The sequence below is a fragment of the Diadema antillarum genome, unplaced genomic scaffold (genome assembly GCF_040938485.1).
Source record: "Diadema antillarum isolate AM-2024a unplaced genomic scaffold, OU_Dant_1.0 scf00000201, whole genome shotgun sequence".
Lineage (NCBI taxonomy): Eukaryota > Metazoa > Echinodermata > Echinoidea > Diadematoida > Diadematidae > Diadema > Diadema antillarum.
In genome coordinates, this window is record NW_027271090.1 from 988,963 (window position 1) to 1,006,318 (window position 17,356).

At 40.2% G+C, this 17,356-nt stretch overlaps 1 protein-coding gene across 3 annotated transcripts in view; it reads right to left on the minus strand.

Annotated features, from left to right (window-relative positions):
* The window catches only part of LOC139723877 (E3 ubiquitin-protein ligase RNF13-like), an 80,155-nt gene that overhangs the window by 51,527 nt on the left and 11,272 nt on the right, over positions 1-17,356 (minus strand). For all 3 annotated transcript variants that reach the window (XM_071635087.1, XM_071635085.1, XM_071635086.1), the window contains exon 2: positions 7,087-7,167. In XM_071635087.1, the coding sequence (XP_071491188.1) occupies positions 7,087-7,167 (81 nt within the window). The remainder of the gene's footprint in view (positions 1-7,086; positions 7,168-17,356) is intronic.

The window sequence follows — 17,356 nt, forward strand, 5'->3', positions numbered from 1 at the left end:
GCAATCACTAAAACTTACGGATAAATGAGCGATCTTTCAATCGGGACACACACAAAAGCTGCAAATACGAGATAAACTTACGATCGGCCTTGTGCAGTAACGATGTATCAATCTGGCCATAGACAACAGCTGTAACAGCACTGCTGTATGCTACCGATGTCAGTCTACCAAGCTACCAACAGCCAACCTAGTAGCTGGAATACGCGATGTACAGGTATCATTACTAAATTACCAATACCGTAAAACTTATCAATGTACTAGTATCAATATGGCCATAGACAAAAGCTGTAAAATACGGAGTAGGATCGACACTATGTCACCGTAAATATGAACGATGTGTGAAGCATGCATGCATATCCGTGTCGTTCGTTTGCTCTTCATTTCACGAGGCCAGCTAGGTTAGCATAGCTAGCTACACTGTAGCTAGCTAGCTAGCTAGCAAGCCTTTGGCAAAGGCAGCAGCTGCAGCAGAGAGGCTTTTGCAATGGACTCGCGTGCACACAGCCATCGGATCGTAACGCGCTTGCCCGTTGCACGCTGTGTGTGCAAGTCCATTGCTCTCTGTGTGCGTGTGCTGAAATTATAGTGAGCTGCCTTTTGCAAAAGGCTAGCACTGTGCATACAAGCATGGTACAAGAGACACACATCCCTGGTAATCCCTCCGGGCGAAACAACAGTGAGTGTAATTACCGTACGCACCGTACGTCTCGCCGTATGATCCCTCTGCTACACTTGTTGATGTTTTTCTTATTTTTCATAATGAACCTTCCAGTCTGACATGCGTCAATACGCGAGACACCCTCTGCCATGTATGACAGCAAAGATCGTACTGTACACTCATGAGTACGATGTGCATGACACATGTACCATGATTGAAAGGCCAAACAATAGCAAGTGAGTACCGAGACAAGTCTCGCATTTTGCGTCTTCCATATTTTGCCGATGTCCGATGAATACCGTTAAAAGAAAGTATAAAAGGAAACAAAAAATAGAGCAAATACATGCTGCATTCTAGGGAAATTTTGAGCTGAAATAATATGTATGACACACGCAATATGTGCTTGGAATTTTTTTTTTTTTAAATTTTAGGTCCGAAAGTAGGGGTGCGTCTTATACACGGGTGTGTCTTATACACGGAACTTTACGGTATTAGAGTTGAAAGTGAAGAGTGTGGACAAGGTTTTTCAGAAATGAAAAAGGGATTCTAAAGACACAGCTAATCACACTATTCAATCAAAATGTTCGAGATAAACTGCTAAAAAAACACACTTTCCCGCCCGTTTTATGATACCAAATTTTAGCATAATGTAAAAGAAGACCCACTCTTTCAGAAGATATGAAAAAGTCAAATTCAGCTAGGTTGACCCATTTCACTTATTTTCAGTCCTCACGCAAAATCAGTGTGTGCGACTTTATGTTCGGTTTGAGGTGCACGGTCACATATGGCAACTGTCGCAGGATACAATAAAATCTGACGAGAAATGAGGCTGGTATATAGCACATACAAGGAATATAACATGTCATCCTATAAAAGTTTGAACAATGAGAGCACTGGCAATGAACATTTTTGTTACCTAGAATAACTCCCCATAAACCTCAATAGCAAGTTTGAACAAAATTCAACAAGAAATGTGGCTGATAGAGCATGCACAAGAAATGTGACTGGCATCTAAGTTGGAGCACTGAGGGCACCACCACCACAAGCTGTTGCGTCCTACATGTACATGTGCAATGATCATTCGTTTACCGATCCTTAGCAAGTCTGAATAATTAAATCCCATAAGAATTGAGGTTACATGTAGTACCATACAGCACATACAAGAAATATGACATATCCTTAAAAGTTGGAACAATGAGGACGCTGTCAATGAAAACTTTTGTTACCGGTACCTAGAATAACCGCCCACAAAACCTCCATAGCAAGCCTGAATAAAATCTGACAAGAAATGTCGCTTCTAAATAGCTTACGAATAGAGCATATACAAGATATGTGACATGGCCTCCAAGTCGGAACACTGAAGGCGCTGTCACCACAAACTGTTATGTGTCCTTCATGTACAATGTAGATTGACCACCCGCACCTCCTTTAAAATAGCAAGTCTGAGTAAAATCCAGTGAGTAACGATCAAGTCATTGCATAAATATTTAAGCATTTTTGCAAATTTTGACATGGTCAGGGTGACCTTTGAACCTGTAAAAGCTAGAACAGTGAGGGCAGCATTATCAATACACTGTAGGTATAGGTGTATAGATTTGACTATGATACCTTTACATACCCGGTACCAAATTTGAAAAAAATCGGTCGAGAAACAAGGCCAGCATCACACACACAAGCAGACCCTGTTGAATTTACCTTTTCATGTATAAAGACGGAACAAGCGAGGGCACCACCACCAAAAACAATAGGCACCTTGATTTCACTATGATGCACCTTTTTGCCAAATTTGAAGAAAATCTAATAAGAAATGTGACTGATAGAGCACACACAAGAAATGTGACATGGCATCCAAGTCGGAACACTGAGGGCGCCATCACCACAAACTGTTGTGTCCTTCATGTAGAATGACCACCCATACACCTCCTTAGCAAGTCTGAATAAAATCCGTTGAGTAACAATCAAGTTATTGCATATATAAGCACATTTGCAAATTTTGACATGATCAGGGTGACCTTTGACCCTGTAAAAGGTGGAACAGTGAGGGCAGCATTATCAATAGGTATACACGTAGGTGTATAGATTTGACTATGATACATTAATACATAGGCCTACCAAATTTGAAAAAAAAAATCGGTCAAGAAACAAGGCCAGCGTACGTTGCACACACAAGCAGACCCTGTTAAATTGACCTTATTTTCATGTATAAAGACAGAACAAGCGAGGGCGCCATCACCAGAAACAACAGACATCTTCGTTGTACCATAATACACCTTCATGCCAAATTTGAAGATGATCTACGAAGAACTGCAGCCAGTAGAGCGCTCTCACAAGAAAATCTCTGTGGCGGACGCGGATCGATGCAGCGGACGCAGCGGTGCAACGAGGCCAAATCCATAGTATCCTCCGAACTCTGTTCGGGGGATACAATTAGGAAATTTAATTGAAATTTGCACAAAAGTGAAACATAAAAAAAAAAGATGAAGTATAAATAATACACTCAAATCTGTTATACATTCATTTATTTTACTATTAAAAAAAAAAGAGGTATGCAGAATGTACCGGTATTGAGTTATATGTAACAATAAAAATACCTGTTAATACACACACAAATTACAATGGGTGGGACTGTATTGCACATTTAGGGGAAGTTATTATGATTACTTTGTTAAAATGTGTAGATTATTGAGGTTTATGGGGAATGAAAATATGGTGAAGTTATTCAGCATGTTAATGCATGCAGTTAGTTATAATAGTATTAATCAATTTCATACCTTTAACAGAATTATTGTCCTTAAATCTAAGCTGCACACAGAAACAGTCAAACCGCCATTTTGAATTTCAGAGTGAACAAAGTAACTTTCTTTTTTGTAACTGAGAGGGCACCAGGCAATTTTCTCTATCAATTAACCTATAAGCTTGCGACAAGCTTGCAAAGATTTTGATTGTGGCCACAGTTGCAGTAAGCTTGCGGTAAGGTTGCAGAATTTGCTCTAACAATTTACCCACAAGCTTTAGCTTGGGACAAGCTCACGAAGATTTTGACTGCATTTTGCATGCTTGCGAAGTTCTAACCCGCAAGCTTGCAGCAAGCATGCAAAGATTTTGATCACAGTTCACAAGCTTAAGTAAGCTTGAGGAGTTTTCTTTAACAACCTGCAAGCTTGCGACAAGCTCACAGAAATTCTGATAATGGCCTGCAAGCTTGTGGTAAGCTTGCGGAGATTTCTGCATTACTTGCAAGCTTACGGCCAGCTTGCAGAGCTGTTAGTTGTCTCACCGCAAGCTTGTCATAAGCTTGCACAGCTTTCATATGGTCTTGCAAACTTATCTGCAAGCTTGCGACACAATCTGCAAGCTTGCGATTATTTTTGCAATCATATCTGCGACCTTGCAATCGTCCACAAGCTAATGGTAAGTTGCTGCAAGCTTACCGCAAGCTTGCCGCAAGCTTACCGCAAGCTTGCAGCAAGCTTACCAGGGGATGCCAAGTTTGTATCATGCTTGCAGTAAGATGGCAATAAGCATGCGCAAGCTTGCACTCTTTAATACAAGCTAATTAAGGTTGCCGCAAGCTTACCGCAAGCTTGCTGCAAGCTTGCCGCAACCTAAGATTTTTATAAGGGCAGGCCCGCCGCCCATCCAACGACAGTTCAACTGCCTTGTGGGTCATTCCTTCTTGCCGAGCTCGCAGTGTGAAATGCATGCGTTGTTACATACGCACTACAGAAGCTACAGCTGTACTACAGCCATGGAGGTAGTTTTCTACCTCCGTGCTACAGCTAAGTAGAGGACGCAAGGCGTAATTAGAAATAAGACATCACGATTGGTAGGTGAATTGTTGATTTTTTTTTTCGGTGGCCGAAAAAAATAGTAAATATCAAAAAAGTCGATGCGGCAACTGAAAATCGATGCGGGACGAGAATTATGAATTTCTTGGTATTTTCAGCGCCATTTTGAAAATAGTAAATAGTAAAAAAATCGATGCGGCGGCCAAAATCGATGCGCGCGAGGACGAGAAACTGGTTTCTTTTTTTACTTGGCCTAATATCTAAAGTAAAATTTAAGTGGTCCATATGGTCTTCATATCAAAATGGCTTTTAAACAGAGGGGGCTGCTACAACAGGTTTGACCAAATACAACAAAACAAACAATGTAAACAAATAACAATCACAGGTGACAACAGTAAGTGCACAAGGAGAATATGGGCAATGTCGATCCTTGATACTCAAAGTGACAAGAGAACAGGGCATACAATTTTTCCTTGAGAGAAATCAAAGAACAACTTGATAAAATACTGTAAAACATGAAATATTCGCGGCACGAAATTTTCGCGAATTGGAGCTGACGGCCTTTTTCGTGGCAAGAAATTTTCGCGAATTGCCTCTTGCGTTCAATGCATATAGTGTAGATAAGAAATTTCGCGTGCATTTTAATTTCGCGAATCTTGGCGCTCGTGAAATTCGCGAAATTAAAATGCACGCGAACATTTCTTGTTTTACAGTAATCTAGTATTCATATTGAAACTGGAGACAGACTTGGCATCACGAACACCAATCCCGCACTTCGCTCAGTCCTGGGCACATACCATCAACCACACATGTCAGGAAGAGAGAAGTTTGGATGAGGAGGAAGCTAAATCCTGCTCCTGGGGATATCGCTTCCTTGGCAACAGAGCAGGATTACTGCGAGTCCTCCTCCACAGCTGTGCAGAGAAGTCTGGACAGCCAGCTCCTTGGAAACACGGATCCCATCATTCCCCCCCCCCCCCATCCCCCATCTCCCCTTCCTCTCTTACATCCAGCCGGAGATCATAATTTGTTTACCAAGCATTCTCGACACAAACATACAAGGACAGTAATTCTGTATCATCTCTGTTTTTCCTGCACTTGAGCCACCTTAAAACCCCTTTCAGACCAGGCAATTTGTCAGCAGGTGCACTCTGATGCACTCACTGAACTTTCGATGTAGTCTGTGACGTCTTTCAGATTACTCCTCCCTATAAAGATGTAGAGACATTGTGATGCACCAATGAAAATCTAACCGAATGTTACTCTCTTCACTGCTGAGGTTACTCCCAATTGTTAAAACAGTGAATCAGAGGGAGGTTTTGGTACATTCTAAAAAGCTTTTTCTGTTCGAATCATCTGTGAAACACCTATGAATTCATCTTTGCTACAAGGTGGCGAGACATGCATTTCTGCACCACTCACATTGTTGAGGCGAAGACCCCACAGGAGCCACACCCTAACATTTTGGTGATCTTATTTTGACACCTGAAATTCTCATTTAGGCCCTATAGATGCTTTTCACACCAGAGGCTTTTCAGACTAGCAGTATCTGAAGAAAATCCACTGATGATGATGATTCCCAATTTCTAGATTGAATCACCCAGGAGTTCAATGAGGAGACACAACATCAGTGCGAAAGGGGGCTGGCTAGTGGAGAGGTCTTGAGTTTCCTGACCAGGGGCCTTCATCTGCCATGTTTCATTTCCTCTGTCCAACATAGAATGGGACTATAGCCAATTGTACTTGAAGGTCATGTGTAGGTACTAGTCTTGTCTCTTTCACTAGATATCATCACAAGGGAAACCCATTTGTGCATGCCCATATAACCACTACACTGCCTCAATGAGATAATAAAATTGTAGAGTACAATGTACAAAAATTGTAGGTCTACAAGTTGACAGCAAGTGGGCACAGACATTGAATTACTGTAATGAATAGGACTAAACAGATCAAACTTCTCTTCACTGTATAATTCTGCCTATTCTACTGTTAAGACAATTTCTTTGCTCTATTTAATGAAATATCATCGTATCCTTTCATTATCAATGCTGCCTATTCTACTATCAAGACAATTTCTTTGCTCTGATGAAATATCATCACACCTCTATGTATATTGTTATACGGTTTCACAAAACTCTTTGATCACTCACATCGTAATGCCTTGCTCTTCAAAAGAAGGAATGGAGGAGAAAATTTTCTCCCCTACCCCCTCATCTCCTTCTTCCTCCTCCTCCTCCATTTCATCTTCTTCCTTTTCCCCCTCTTGCTCCTTTCTCCTCTTCTTCCTTCTCTTCTTCTCCTCCTCCGCATTTTCCTCCTCTTCCTCCTCCTCTTTCTCCTCCCCCTACCTCTTCCCCCTAGTACACCACCTCACATTTCTCCTTCTGCATCTCTTCCAACTCTCAGCCCTGTACATTTACACATCATATGCAGGGGCAGATCCAGAAATTCCGTAAAAGGGGGGGGGGGGCGCAAACAATATTTCTGGAGCTACTTCCGGGTTTCATCTCATTTTTTTTTTCTTTTTATTTCTTTTGTTCTAACAATCATCAAGAGGGGGCGCAGAGGCGCGCACCCGGTGCACCCCTCTCTGGATCCGCCACTGTGCATAGAAGGTTTAATATGGGGTATGAGACCTACCTCAAGTCCACCAGGACGAATTGGCGAGCCAAATGTGGCTGGGAGTGACTGGAAGCGGGTCGTGTCATTGTTTGGTGAAATCTGGCAGATAAAGGGGAAAAGAAGGGGAATAAGAAGAGGAAATATCATTGTCACTGTTTCAATTGCAAATTTTGCAGTAAGATATCACAAGGTGCACAACATGCTTTACTGCAAGTACAATTTGTAGGAGAAGTGTTTACAAAAAAAAACAAATTCCTGTCTAGCCTTGTGTCACAATCACTGAAAATAATTGATAAGGTACAGACACATATAAAATTCAAATTTTGCATTTTATTACTCTTGCTTGATGAAATGCTGGAGAAAGAGTACTTTGTACAATTGTTTTATATGTGCCCATGGATACTTGTAGCTGTGTACATGGTACCTAATACAATTTACAAATTCCCTGATATCTATACTGGAGTTACTGTACATGTAGTGATCTGCTACAAATTTGCTGTAATTATTTTTCATCAGTGTTTTTACTGGATCATTTTACTAACAGGAAGCAGTCCTCCTACCCATAACATTCTCAAGATAGTTGAATAAACAAAACATACAAGTACATGTATGTATATCATACAAATACACTGTATGTATTCAAAGCAGCTGAAAGGAATGTACTGACAAAGTTTATTGCACAGCATCTTGAGTTTGAAGCTACATTGTATGCAGTTTGTATGTAGGCCTATGTATAAAGCATACTGTAAAACCAGAAATGTTTGCAGTACGACGACATTTTTGCAAATAGCCTGTCGTGAGCTATTAAACTGCCTTTACAGTGCTATAAAATTTCCATTCAAATTGCCACTGGCATTCGTAGTGTACACAAGAACTTTGGTGTGCATTTCAATTTCGCGAATCTTGCTCCTCACGCAATTCATGCACACAAAAAATTCTGGTTTTATTGCACATGGTCATTCCAAATGCGCTTTTCCTCATAAATGGTAGATGTTTTGGGTGCTCTCGGATCAAAAAGAAAAAGCGCAGGCAAACAGACACACACACACACACACACACACACACACACACATACAAGTAAAATATCAGGAACGTACAGTACATCAACTCATAACAAAGTTTCATTAAAGCTCTTTATGTGTCATGGTGGAAACCCCTATGAGCCACATTAATCTGAGACACCAATGTAATCATGCTTTGAGAAAATCCTCTGTTTTCCATATCTGTGATACATAGATTTCTGTTAAAGTTGGACATGTATGTATTTGAGCAAAGTTGTAGAGAAAATGGCAAGCTTTGCCTTGATGAAAATTGTATGACAAATCGATGATTGTTTTTCTTGAAATGACCAGTAGCTACAGTTTGTACATTACCGTAAAGGCATGACGGTTACACACAAAACAGTGCCAGAAACTTAGAATTTACACACAAATTTAATGGGGAACACTGCTTGATAGTCAATCAACACATAAAATGCAAGCTATTATGTGAGACGAATGGAAGCGCAAGAAAAGCTTTCATTGTACTGCGGCATTTGGTGATTTATCGATCGGTTTGGGCGGGTTTGTGGGTTTGAGCAGAATATGCGAAGTTGGCACACCGTCAACTGAGTCGGACGTGCAAACATGGCACATAAAGACTTAACAAACTGTACAACTGTACATGGCATAAAGCTTTGCATAGGACATATCAGATTGTAAACACCATCTTCCTGAATCGTTCACTTATTCAAATGTCAGACAAGTATAGTGGGCTGCACTGTGGTGTAGATTGTCATGTATTAAAACATCATGGTATGATCTACTCAACCAGTTTCCCATTTGAAGCGCAGAGAACAGTACCCTCAAATTGTATACCTTGTCCTTCAAAACAGTGCTTCCAACGGATTACTTGATGTACCCAGTACGCCTACATGTTTGATTATCGTATGTCCTGATTAATATGAGCTGCAGTAGCATGGAGGAGTATCAAATATTGGGATGTGTACAAAACAATGTTCATTAAAAATAATTACACAAAGACTCACACAGTACAAGTGCAATGCAAATTGTATCAAGCCATAACTGACACTCAATTCTGTTGTATGTCTGTACAGTGTACCCACATGCAGTATTTGAGCTTTTTACATGTGTACACACGTACACTGTACTGCACCATACATTGTACATAGTAGATATGAATTGTATTGATCAGTGCCACAAAACCTTGCAAAGGTCAGTAACATCACTTAAGCCAGAACACAAAACAAAAAGTTGATTCCTTTATAAAATTCTAAGTTTAAACTACCACCCCCCATCCAAGTTTGTTTGTTTGTTTGGTTTTTTGATTTGTTTTGTTTTGTTTTGGTGTTTGTTTGTGTTTTTGAAATTCAACTTGGATTCTCTGAAGAGTGTTGTCACATTGTTTTGAACTACCCAACAATGTTTTTAGAATACCGCACATCCCAGGGTGTGAATCATAAAAACTGATTTTCTCGGTACCTTTCTTCCTGTTCCTACATGTAGTTACAATGTACTAGCATTAACTTTGTACCATATTGTGCAATGTACAGCAGGACAATACAATGTATGTATCACAGGAAAGCTCCGAGTCTATCTCATGCAAACATCCATACAATATGAAAACCAGGAAATTGATGAAATGTGTCATACACCTACTGCGGCATATTATACAGTTGTAGGCCTACTGCTATGTAAAAAGTAGAGCAATACTCATGTGTGGTTTTATTTTCCGCCTGTTGCAACTGAGTGGGTAGGAATGAAACCCAGAAGTCATGGCATAATTGGGCTTGGCAATTTTGACACATGTATTGCTTTAGGAAAGGGAATGGGGGCTAGACGTTTTTCCCAGGGTTTTGCCAGTCTAAAGATTTTTTTTTAAAAGAGAGAAAAGAATGCTCAACATTTTAGAACAAAATCCTTGGCCACATCAAGTGAGGAGTGTTGCAGCACTGGCAACACTGATGAATTCTCAGCAGTTCTGCTGGGATTGACTGGGCACAGCCATTGCTTGTGTTGGTCTCCAATGATATGCCAGGACATCACATAAAGATGTTGCTCTCATAAAAATGACAACATGACAGAATTTCTAACTTACACATGTTTTCACAGTTGTGTAATAGTCGCTTAACAGTGTTTTCACAAACATACAGTGTACCTGTGACAACAGTCAAAGGCACACGGATGTCCTTTTCACACAAATTTGCCATTGACCTGCAGATTAGTCTGTAATGCATAAGAGTCTTTTTTTTTTATGTGTGTCTTTTGGCTGCAGAAAATCACAAATTACAATGTAAGACACTTTAATGTACTATTAATAGGACTGTACAACTGTACATGTATGTTATGTAGCACTCATATTCATTCATGAGCACTGAATGATAAAAATATACTGTAGACCCTCCTGTACACTATACATGAACACTGTACATAAAACACTTCTAAAGCAAAGGGGATTAAAAAATTGAAATGCTAAATTATTAATAAAAATCAATCTTTTTTTTCTCATTTCTTCATACATCATAGTGAATGGAACCGATATTGTGTTTGCTATTTCCAAAAATATGAGACTCTTTTTATGATTTCAACACTTTAGTTTCATTCAAGTCGATCCTATTTCAATGACACTCAGATCGTTTTGCTTGATTTTATTCTTTATATTCAAATGAATATTCTGATCAGAGTGGGGTTTCCCTTTAAAGGTAACAAGAGTGCTGGTCTTCAAAACACACACAAAAGTTTCACTGTAAAGTGTATCAAGTGCATGGCGTCAGATTTACCCTGATGAAGTGCTCTCACAAGCGAAGGGTAATCCCCCAGAAGACCACTACCATTTAAAGGTCAATCCGCAGGGATTAGCATCAACCCCTCGTGAGTGAAATTCAAGTCTGACACATCACGAAACCAAACCAACATACAATTAATATAGATGAGTACTCACGTAAACAAACAACAAGTGACAAAATCACTCCACGCGCCCAGCCCTAGCATGACACACAATCTTGAACAAGCTCACATTCAGATTGCGATCAAATTTTATCAATAATATATTCATCAATGGTCAATTGTGAGAAGAGTGTGAGTAACAGTGTGCATAATGATGAGAGACCTTTCAACTGGACTTGTCTGCACAAGATGTGAAGTTGCTTGGGTCAAGCATCAAAGGATTTATTGTAATGCCACTATGCCAGGCTTGGCTCCTTCTTGTTTGGATTGGTTTTCCTTTTAGCCTTGATGATTTTTGCAAATGCGGTTTCAATGGTAAACCCTTTTAAATTAATTTCCTGTTCTGGTTAGTACTTCGGTAATCTTCCACTTTCAGGCATTACAATGGAATAGTGTGGCAAGCCTCATTGAGCTGTGTCCATCCACTGTCAGCAATAATATTGTTGGACACAGATAGACTACATTATATCCAAGGTTGCACTTGGCTACTCTTAGCCGCATTAACACTAGGAGGTAACGTTTTTTGCAGCACAACGCACCACTCAAGTTTATTTGCAACCGTGCACACACACTACACAGGACAAATTTGAGAGTTTTAAAAAAAAAAATCAACAGTGACCGAAATGCGACATCAGACATCTCAGTATGCCAAACAAACCTACTGTGGCAAGTTGCAGTACATGGGACTACAAAAATCTGTATATTTACAGTGTCTGCATGTGTGCCATTTCACACACACACATCACCATCGCATGTCAGTAATTAATCACTTTCATATCTTTTTTATAATGCCTGCGGTAAATACATTGTGAACAGAGGCATGAAAAATTAAATGGGACCAATTTGGCATCGCAATGCACATTGTGATGATAGACAATTTTTCTTGTGTCCACTAACATGAACCAACTGTTTTTGCATTGCGTTGTAAAACTTGAGTTTCAGAAATGTAATTTTTAAGTGTGTTTGAATGCTGATATCGTTGTTGTTGTTGTTAGTAACGGGGGAGGGTGGCTCCAGTGTTCCAATCTCCTGTTGTTGTTTTTTGGTTTTCTTCTACCACAAGGTTTAGGAGTGATTTGTATTGCTTGCTAACTGCATACATTGCAAGTAAAATGTTCTGCTAATGTGGAACAATATTAAATCTCCATACCCAGCGAGAGGGCTTTTGAAGATCTGTCAAAATTTCTGATTTTCTGAGACTACCTCCAGAGCTCGGCCAAATGCGCGGCCGACTGTGGTACCGCATTTGGCCTTTTGCGCGTTTACAGTGATATGAAGGCCGGGCTCGGCCACGCGGCCTTTTCACTTGCTGTAAACAAGGTCTTTGAGTTATACATTGTAGGGCCGCAGTACTGCCCATGACCCTTTTCTGTGAACAGCAGGGAGGTAAAGAAGAAACTTCACTGTAGAAAAAGTAATAAGTCTGAAGGCAAAAATGTAAATTTTCCCCACATTTTCATAAATACTATGGTACACAAGTGCATATTCTTCATGTCAGAGAAAGTGGTAAAATAACATGTATCGTACAATATGTATGTAGTTCTAAGGTAAACCAATTTTGGCCTTGAAGCCTCCCTTACTAGCCCTAATGCCCCCTTGCCGGCCCTGATGCCTCCTCTGAAATATTGAGGGTCAAGGCCACAGTGGCCATGACCCAAATCGAATGGAATTCGAGGCCTGCATTTGGTGATCAAAATTGTAACCAGTCAAAACTTACACGTAGGCGCTGTCCAGAGAAGCTCACTCACACGTTTTGCACTGACAGTTGATGGGCAAATAAAGCAATTTCATTGGTCAACATGACTATTCATAAAATGAAGTATTTAGTAAGAGCATTGTGCAGGTTAGCCTTTCTCCCAGTTATGAATTTATTAAAAGGCCCTCAAAGCTTTGACTCTCTAGGCAGTGCTAACAACAGCACGAGGGCTTTGAAGAAGGCTAGCCCTTTACAAGAACAGCATCATCCTATTATGCACACTATGTTGTAACACTACAAAATGCCTTCCATAGCATGATATCTTTATAGAAATGTGGGAAAGTCTGGAAAAGAAGTCTTTACCAGTAGTAGAATCCTAAACCTTTTATCATAGTTTACTCTCCATAGTAAGGACAAAAAGATAAAACTTTATGACTTCATATTGTTATGTTTACATGGACACAGTTTGAATAACTGGTGCATTTTATATTAACATCACATGTACAGCTGTACACCTACATGTGCTGGTATAACACACACTCTGTATTAAAAGTTATTGAATCTCATACAATGTAAAAGTCATTTTGGGTCTGTGTGTGTGTGTGTGTGTGTGTGTGTGTGTGTGTGTGTTCACAGAGAATAGGGAGCAAGTGCCGAAACCCATAATCTCCAGTACCACCCAACAAAAAATCACATGACTCTGAATATTCACCTGGAGGACCCTGTTTATACTATTTACATTTTTAAGTACAATGTCTGTATTCGGCTGTGACAGGGTACAACACTGTACACACCCTGTGTGATTCTTGTCTTCTTTTTTTTTGACTGCTCTGCTCCAGTAGGCATCTGTGCCAGAATCAAACACATTTCGTCCGGCTTACAGTCAGGTGCTATCCACAAGTTGCACTAGCTTTAAATCTACCTGTAGATTAATTTTTAAAAAACTAGAAATATCACTTAAGGTGATTAATACCCCCGCCCCGTGACGACAGTCTTACCCAAGGAATGATCTTTCCTTGATCTTCTGCCATTTAAATGCCGTTACCATGGCAACGCAGCTTCCGACACGTCCGAAAAATATGTCTTGCACATCTTCCCACCAAGACTATTGTGTGTGCCACATTTCATAAGCTTTTGTCAAAAACTGAGGAAGTAGTTCAATCCACAAGATCTTTCCTTGATCTTCCACCATTAATATGCCGTTACCATGGCAACGCAGCTTCCGACATGTCAAAAAAAAATGTCTTGCACATCTTCCCACCAAGACCAATGTGTGTGCCACATTTCATGAGCTTCAGTCGAATACAGAGGAAGTAGTTCAATCCGCAAGATCTTTCCTTGATCTTCTGCCATTTATATGCCGTTACCATGGCAACGCAGCTTCCGACACGTCCGAAAAATATGTCTTCCACATCTTCCCACCAAGATCAAGGTGTGTGCCACATTTCATAAGCTTTGGTCAAAAAACTGAGGAAGTAGTTAAATCCGCAAGATCTTTCCTTGATCTTCTGCCATTAATATGCCGTTACCATGGCAACGTACTTTCGGGTACTGTCGAAAAATGCGTCTGCACATCTACAACCAAAGGCACACATCTGTACCAAGTTTCATGGAAATTGGGCAAAAACTGAGGAAGTAGTTTGCAACACAAAATTTTCCATCATTTTGGCTCATAATATGTGAGCTGTTACCATGGCAACATAATTTTTTTCACTGTCAAGAAATGTGTCATGCTGACCTATATCCTAAGACAAACATTCAATATGAATTCCATGAGAATTGGAAGAACACTGATGAAGCAGTTTTGCCATGAAGCATTTTGCCCTATATTTTACCAATAACATGCCGTTACCATGGCAACGCACTTTTTGCCACTGCGGAAATATGTGTCTTGCACATTAACATATTCAGATGAACATCTGTACCTAATTTCATAAAAATTGATCAAAAACTGTGGGAGGAGTTCGCGACGCAAGATTTGTACCCATTTTTGCCCATAATATGCCGTTACCATGGCAACATACTTTTGGGTACTGTCAAAAAATACATCTTGCACATCTACAACCCAAGGCACACATCTGTGCCAAGTTTTATGGGAATCGGTTGAAAACTGAGGAAGTAGTTCGCGACGCAAGATTTGCAACGGACCGACCGCCCGACCGCCCGACCGCCCGACCGCCCGACCGCCCGACCGCCCGACTGCCCGACCGCCCGACCGCCCGACCGCCCGACCGCCCGACCGCCCGACCGCCCGACCGCCCGACCGCCCGACCGCCCGCTGATTCCTATATACCCCCTTCAAACTTCGTTTGGCGGGGGTATAAAAAAATTAAGAGCCTCTTGGCAGTTGTAGCTCCATGGTTTTCATAACCAAGTGCAGCAAAAGTGTTTCTACAGTATTCTCTTGAGACTTGACAAGATCGGGAATACAAGAAAGCAATGCTGAGCGATGATACAGAAAACTAACAACAGCGGTGACCACTTCAAAACATGTAGGTGGGAACATGCATTCGTTGCCACTGGACTGAAGAGTCTGCAAGTGAACTCAGTAAACAATTCCGAAGTTACTTGTCGTTCACAAAATCAATTAAGGACAGTCTACCTCCATGGACAGATGGATGGACAACCCAAAAAGATAATGCCTCTGGCGACACTTTGTTGCAGAGGCATTTAAATATTTTTAAAAAGCAGCTGATGAAGGTATGAATGCGATTAAATCATAAGCTGTACAATCCAGGCTTACTTTGAACACCTGTCCAGAAATCTTCTCAATTGAATCTTAGAATAATCCCAGAATTATGCACTGATCTCCCGCCTCAAGGGTAGTTGTGCTATCAAGACATACAGCCTTTCCTCAACTCCCCCTACTGCATAATGCAGTTTATAATCTCTAGGTGCCAGAGGCTTTTTCATGTTTGTTCATTCAACTACATGTACAGACTGTACATGCTTTCTCAACTTAAAATCCATAGCCATGCTCAGACGTACATTTATTTCTAGTCGCAGCAATAAATGCTTATCTTACCAGGACCCTGTGGGAAGAAACTCCAACCAATTAACCACAGACGGCCTTCGTGGGGATCACCATGGAGGGTCGGTGTAACTTCCTAATCCAGAAGTGGTATAGCGCCGCGCACGTCAACCATACACATCTGTACCATTGTTTTTTACCGGCGGCATTTATTTTCTCCATTCTTGCTGATGAGAATTTCTGAGCGTTAACTTCTCCAACGCGATCCACTAGGTTAGAATTACACTGCACGTGCACGTGTACTTGCATTTGACTCCAGAAGTTTTACCTAAGAACCCGTTTACAGTGCGGGGCCGGGCTCGGCCGCGGCTCAGCCGCGGTCAATTGCGCGGCCAAGCCCCGCAATTTTGTCCGTTTACACTGCTGGGCTAGGCCGCGCTTTTAATTCAAACCTTTCAATATTTTGTTTTAGTGGCGCTCTACTTGTAAACAAACGCAATTTGGTATTGTCTGGTTTTGGGCAAGTCCAAGATAAGGTCCCCTCAGAAGGCAAAATTTAATCTTTGCTCAATATTGACGTGTTTGGTATCATTTTGAAGCTTATGAGTTGAAGTTTTGATTTCCATGGAGGAAAAAATGATATTATGTAAGTTTATGCAAATTTCAAGGGCTTCATTTGCATAAATGTGAAACACAGCGTTACGTATGGGACATTTATAAAAATTCATATTAATTCAAAGGAAAGCAAATGATATTTGATTAATATGTGGACATAAGAAGTTCATCAAATAGTTTAACTTGGTATAAAAATTTAGGGATTATGCAAATGATTATGCAAATTAGCTCGTGTCTTATCATGAGATGTCCCATACGTAACAAATTGAGGTCATTTTTTTAGGTTTTTTCTGAAATTGCTATGGATATTTTAATGCCCTTTTGGAAAGTTCTAATTTATTGTTTAGAGAAACTAAATACCATAGAAAAAAGAAAAAAACAGTAAAAGAAATATATTCTATTAGGCATTAAAATAATGTTACGTATGGGACAAATGCGTTACGTATGGGACATCCTCATACATATTGCATGTGAATGCATGTAGCTAGCTGGGAAGGTCTCTCAGTACACAAATGGTCAATCATCCTGAAGAAAGCATCCCAACATTGTCGCTACTTTTTGAGTTTCAGACACTTAAACAATGCATGTACTTGACTGAACAATTTTCAGAAAGGGGGAGGGGAAAATGGCAACATACACAATGAAAAATCAGCATTAAAGGGATGGTATAGTTTTTGTAGAAATGGGGATTCAGTTTTCAACATTTAATGAGATGATTGGAAACCAATTATATGAATTACTAAAGAGCATACAATCCTATTACTAGAGGAATTCAAAGTTTATCTGATGGAGATCCAATTTGAAATGGTTGTAATATATACAAAAAATATATATAAAGTAGAATGATTCCTTTTTATTGCAAGTGACACACAAATTGTCCTTATTCAGTTTCAATAGTAGCCACGACAAAATTCATGGGTATACATACCGAGGTGTGACACGAATCAATGACCTGACTGCTAGACAGACATCATATATCTACTCGATCACTGGGGTTCCACGCAGCAGGTATTGCTTATTTATTAAAATTAATATTTCTTGTGTCAAGTCATTTTTTGTTGA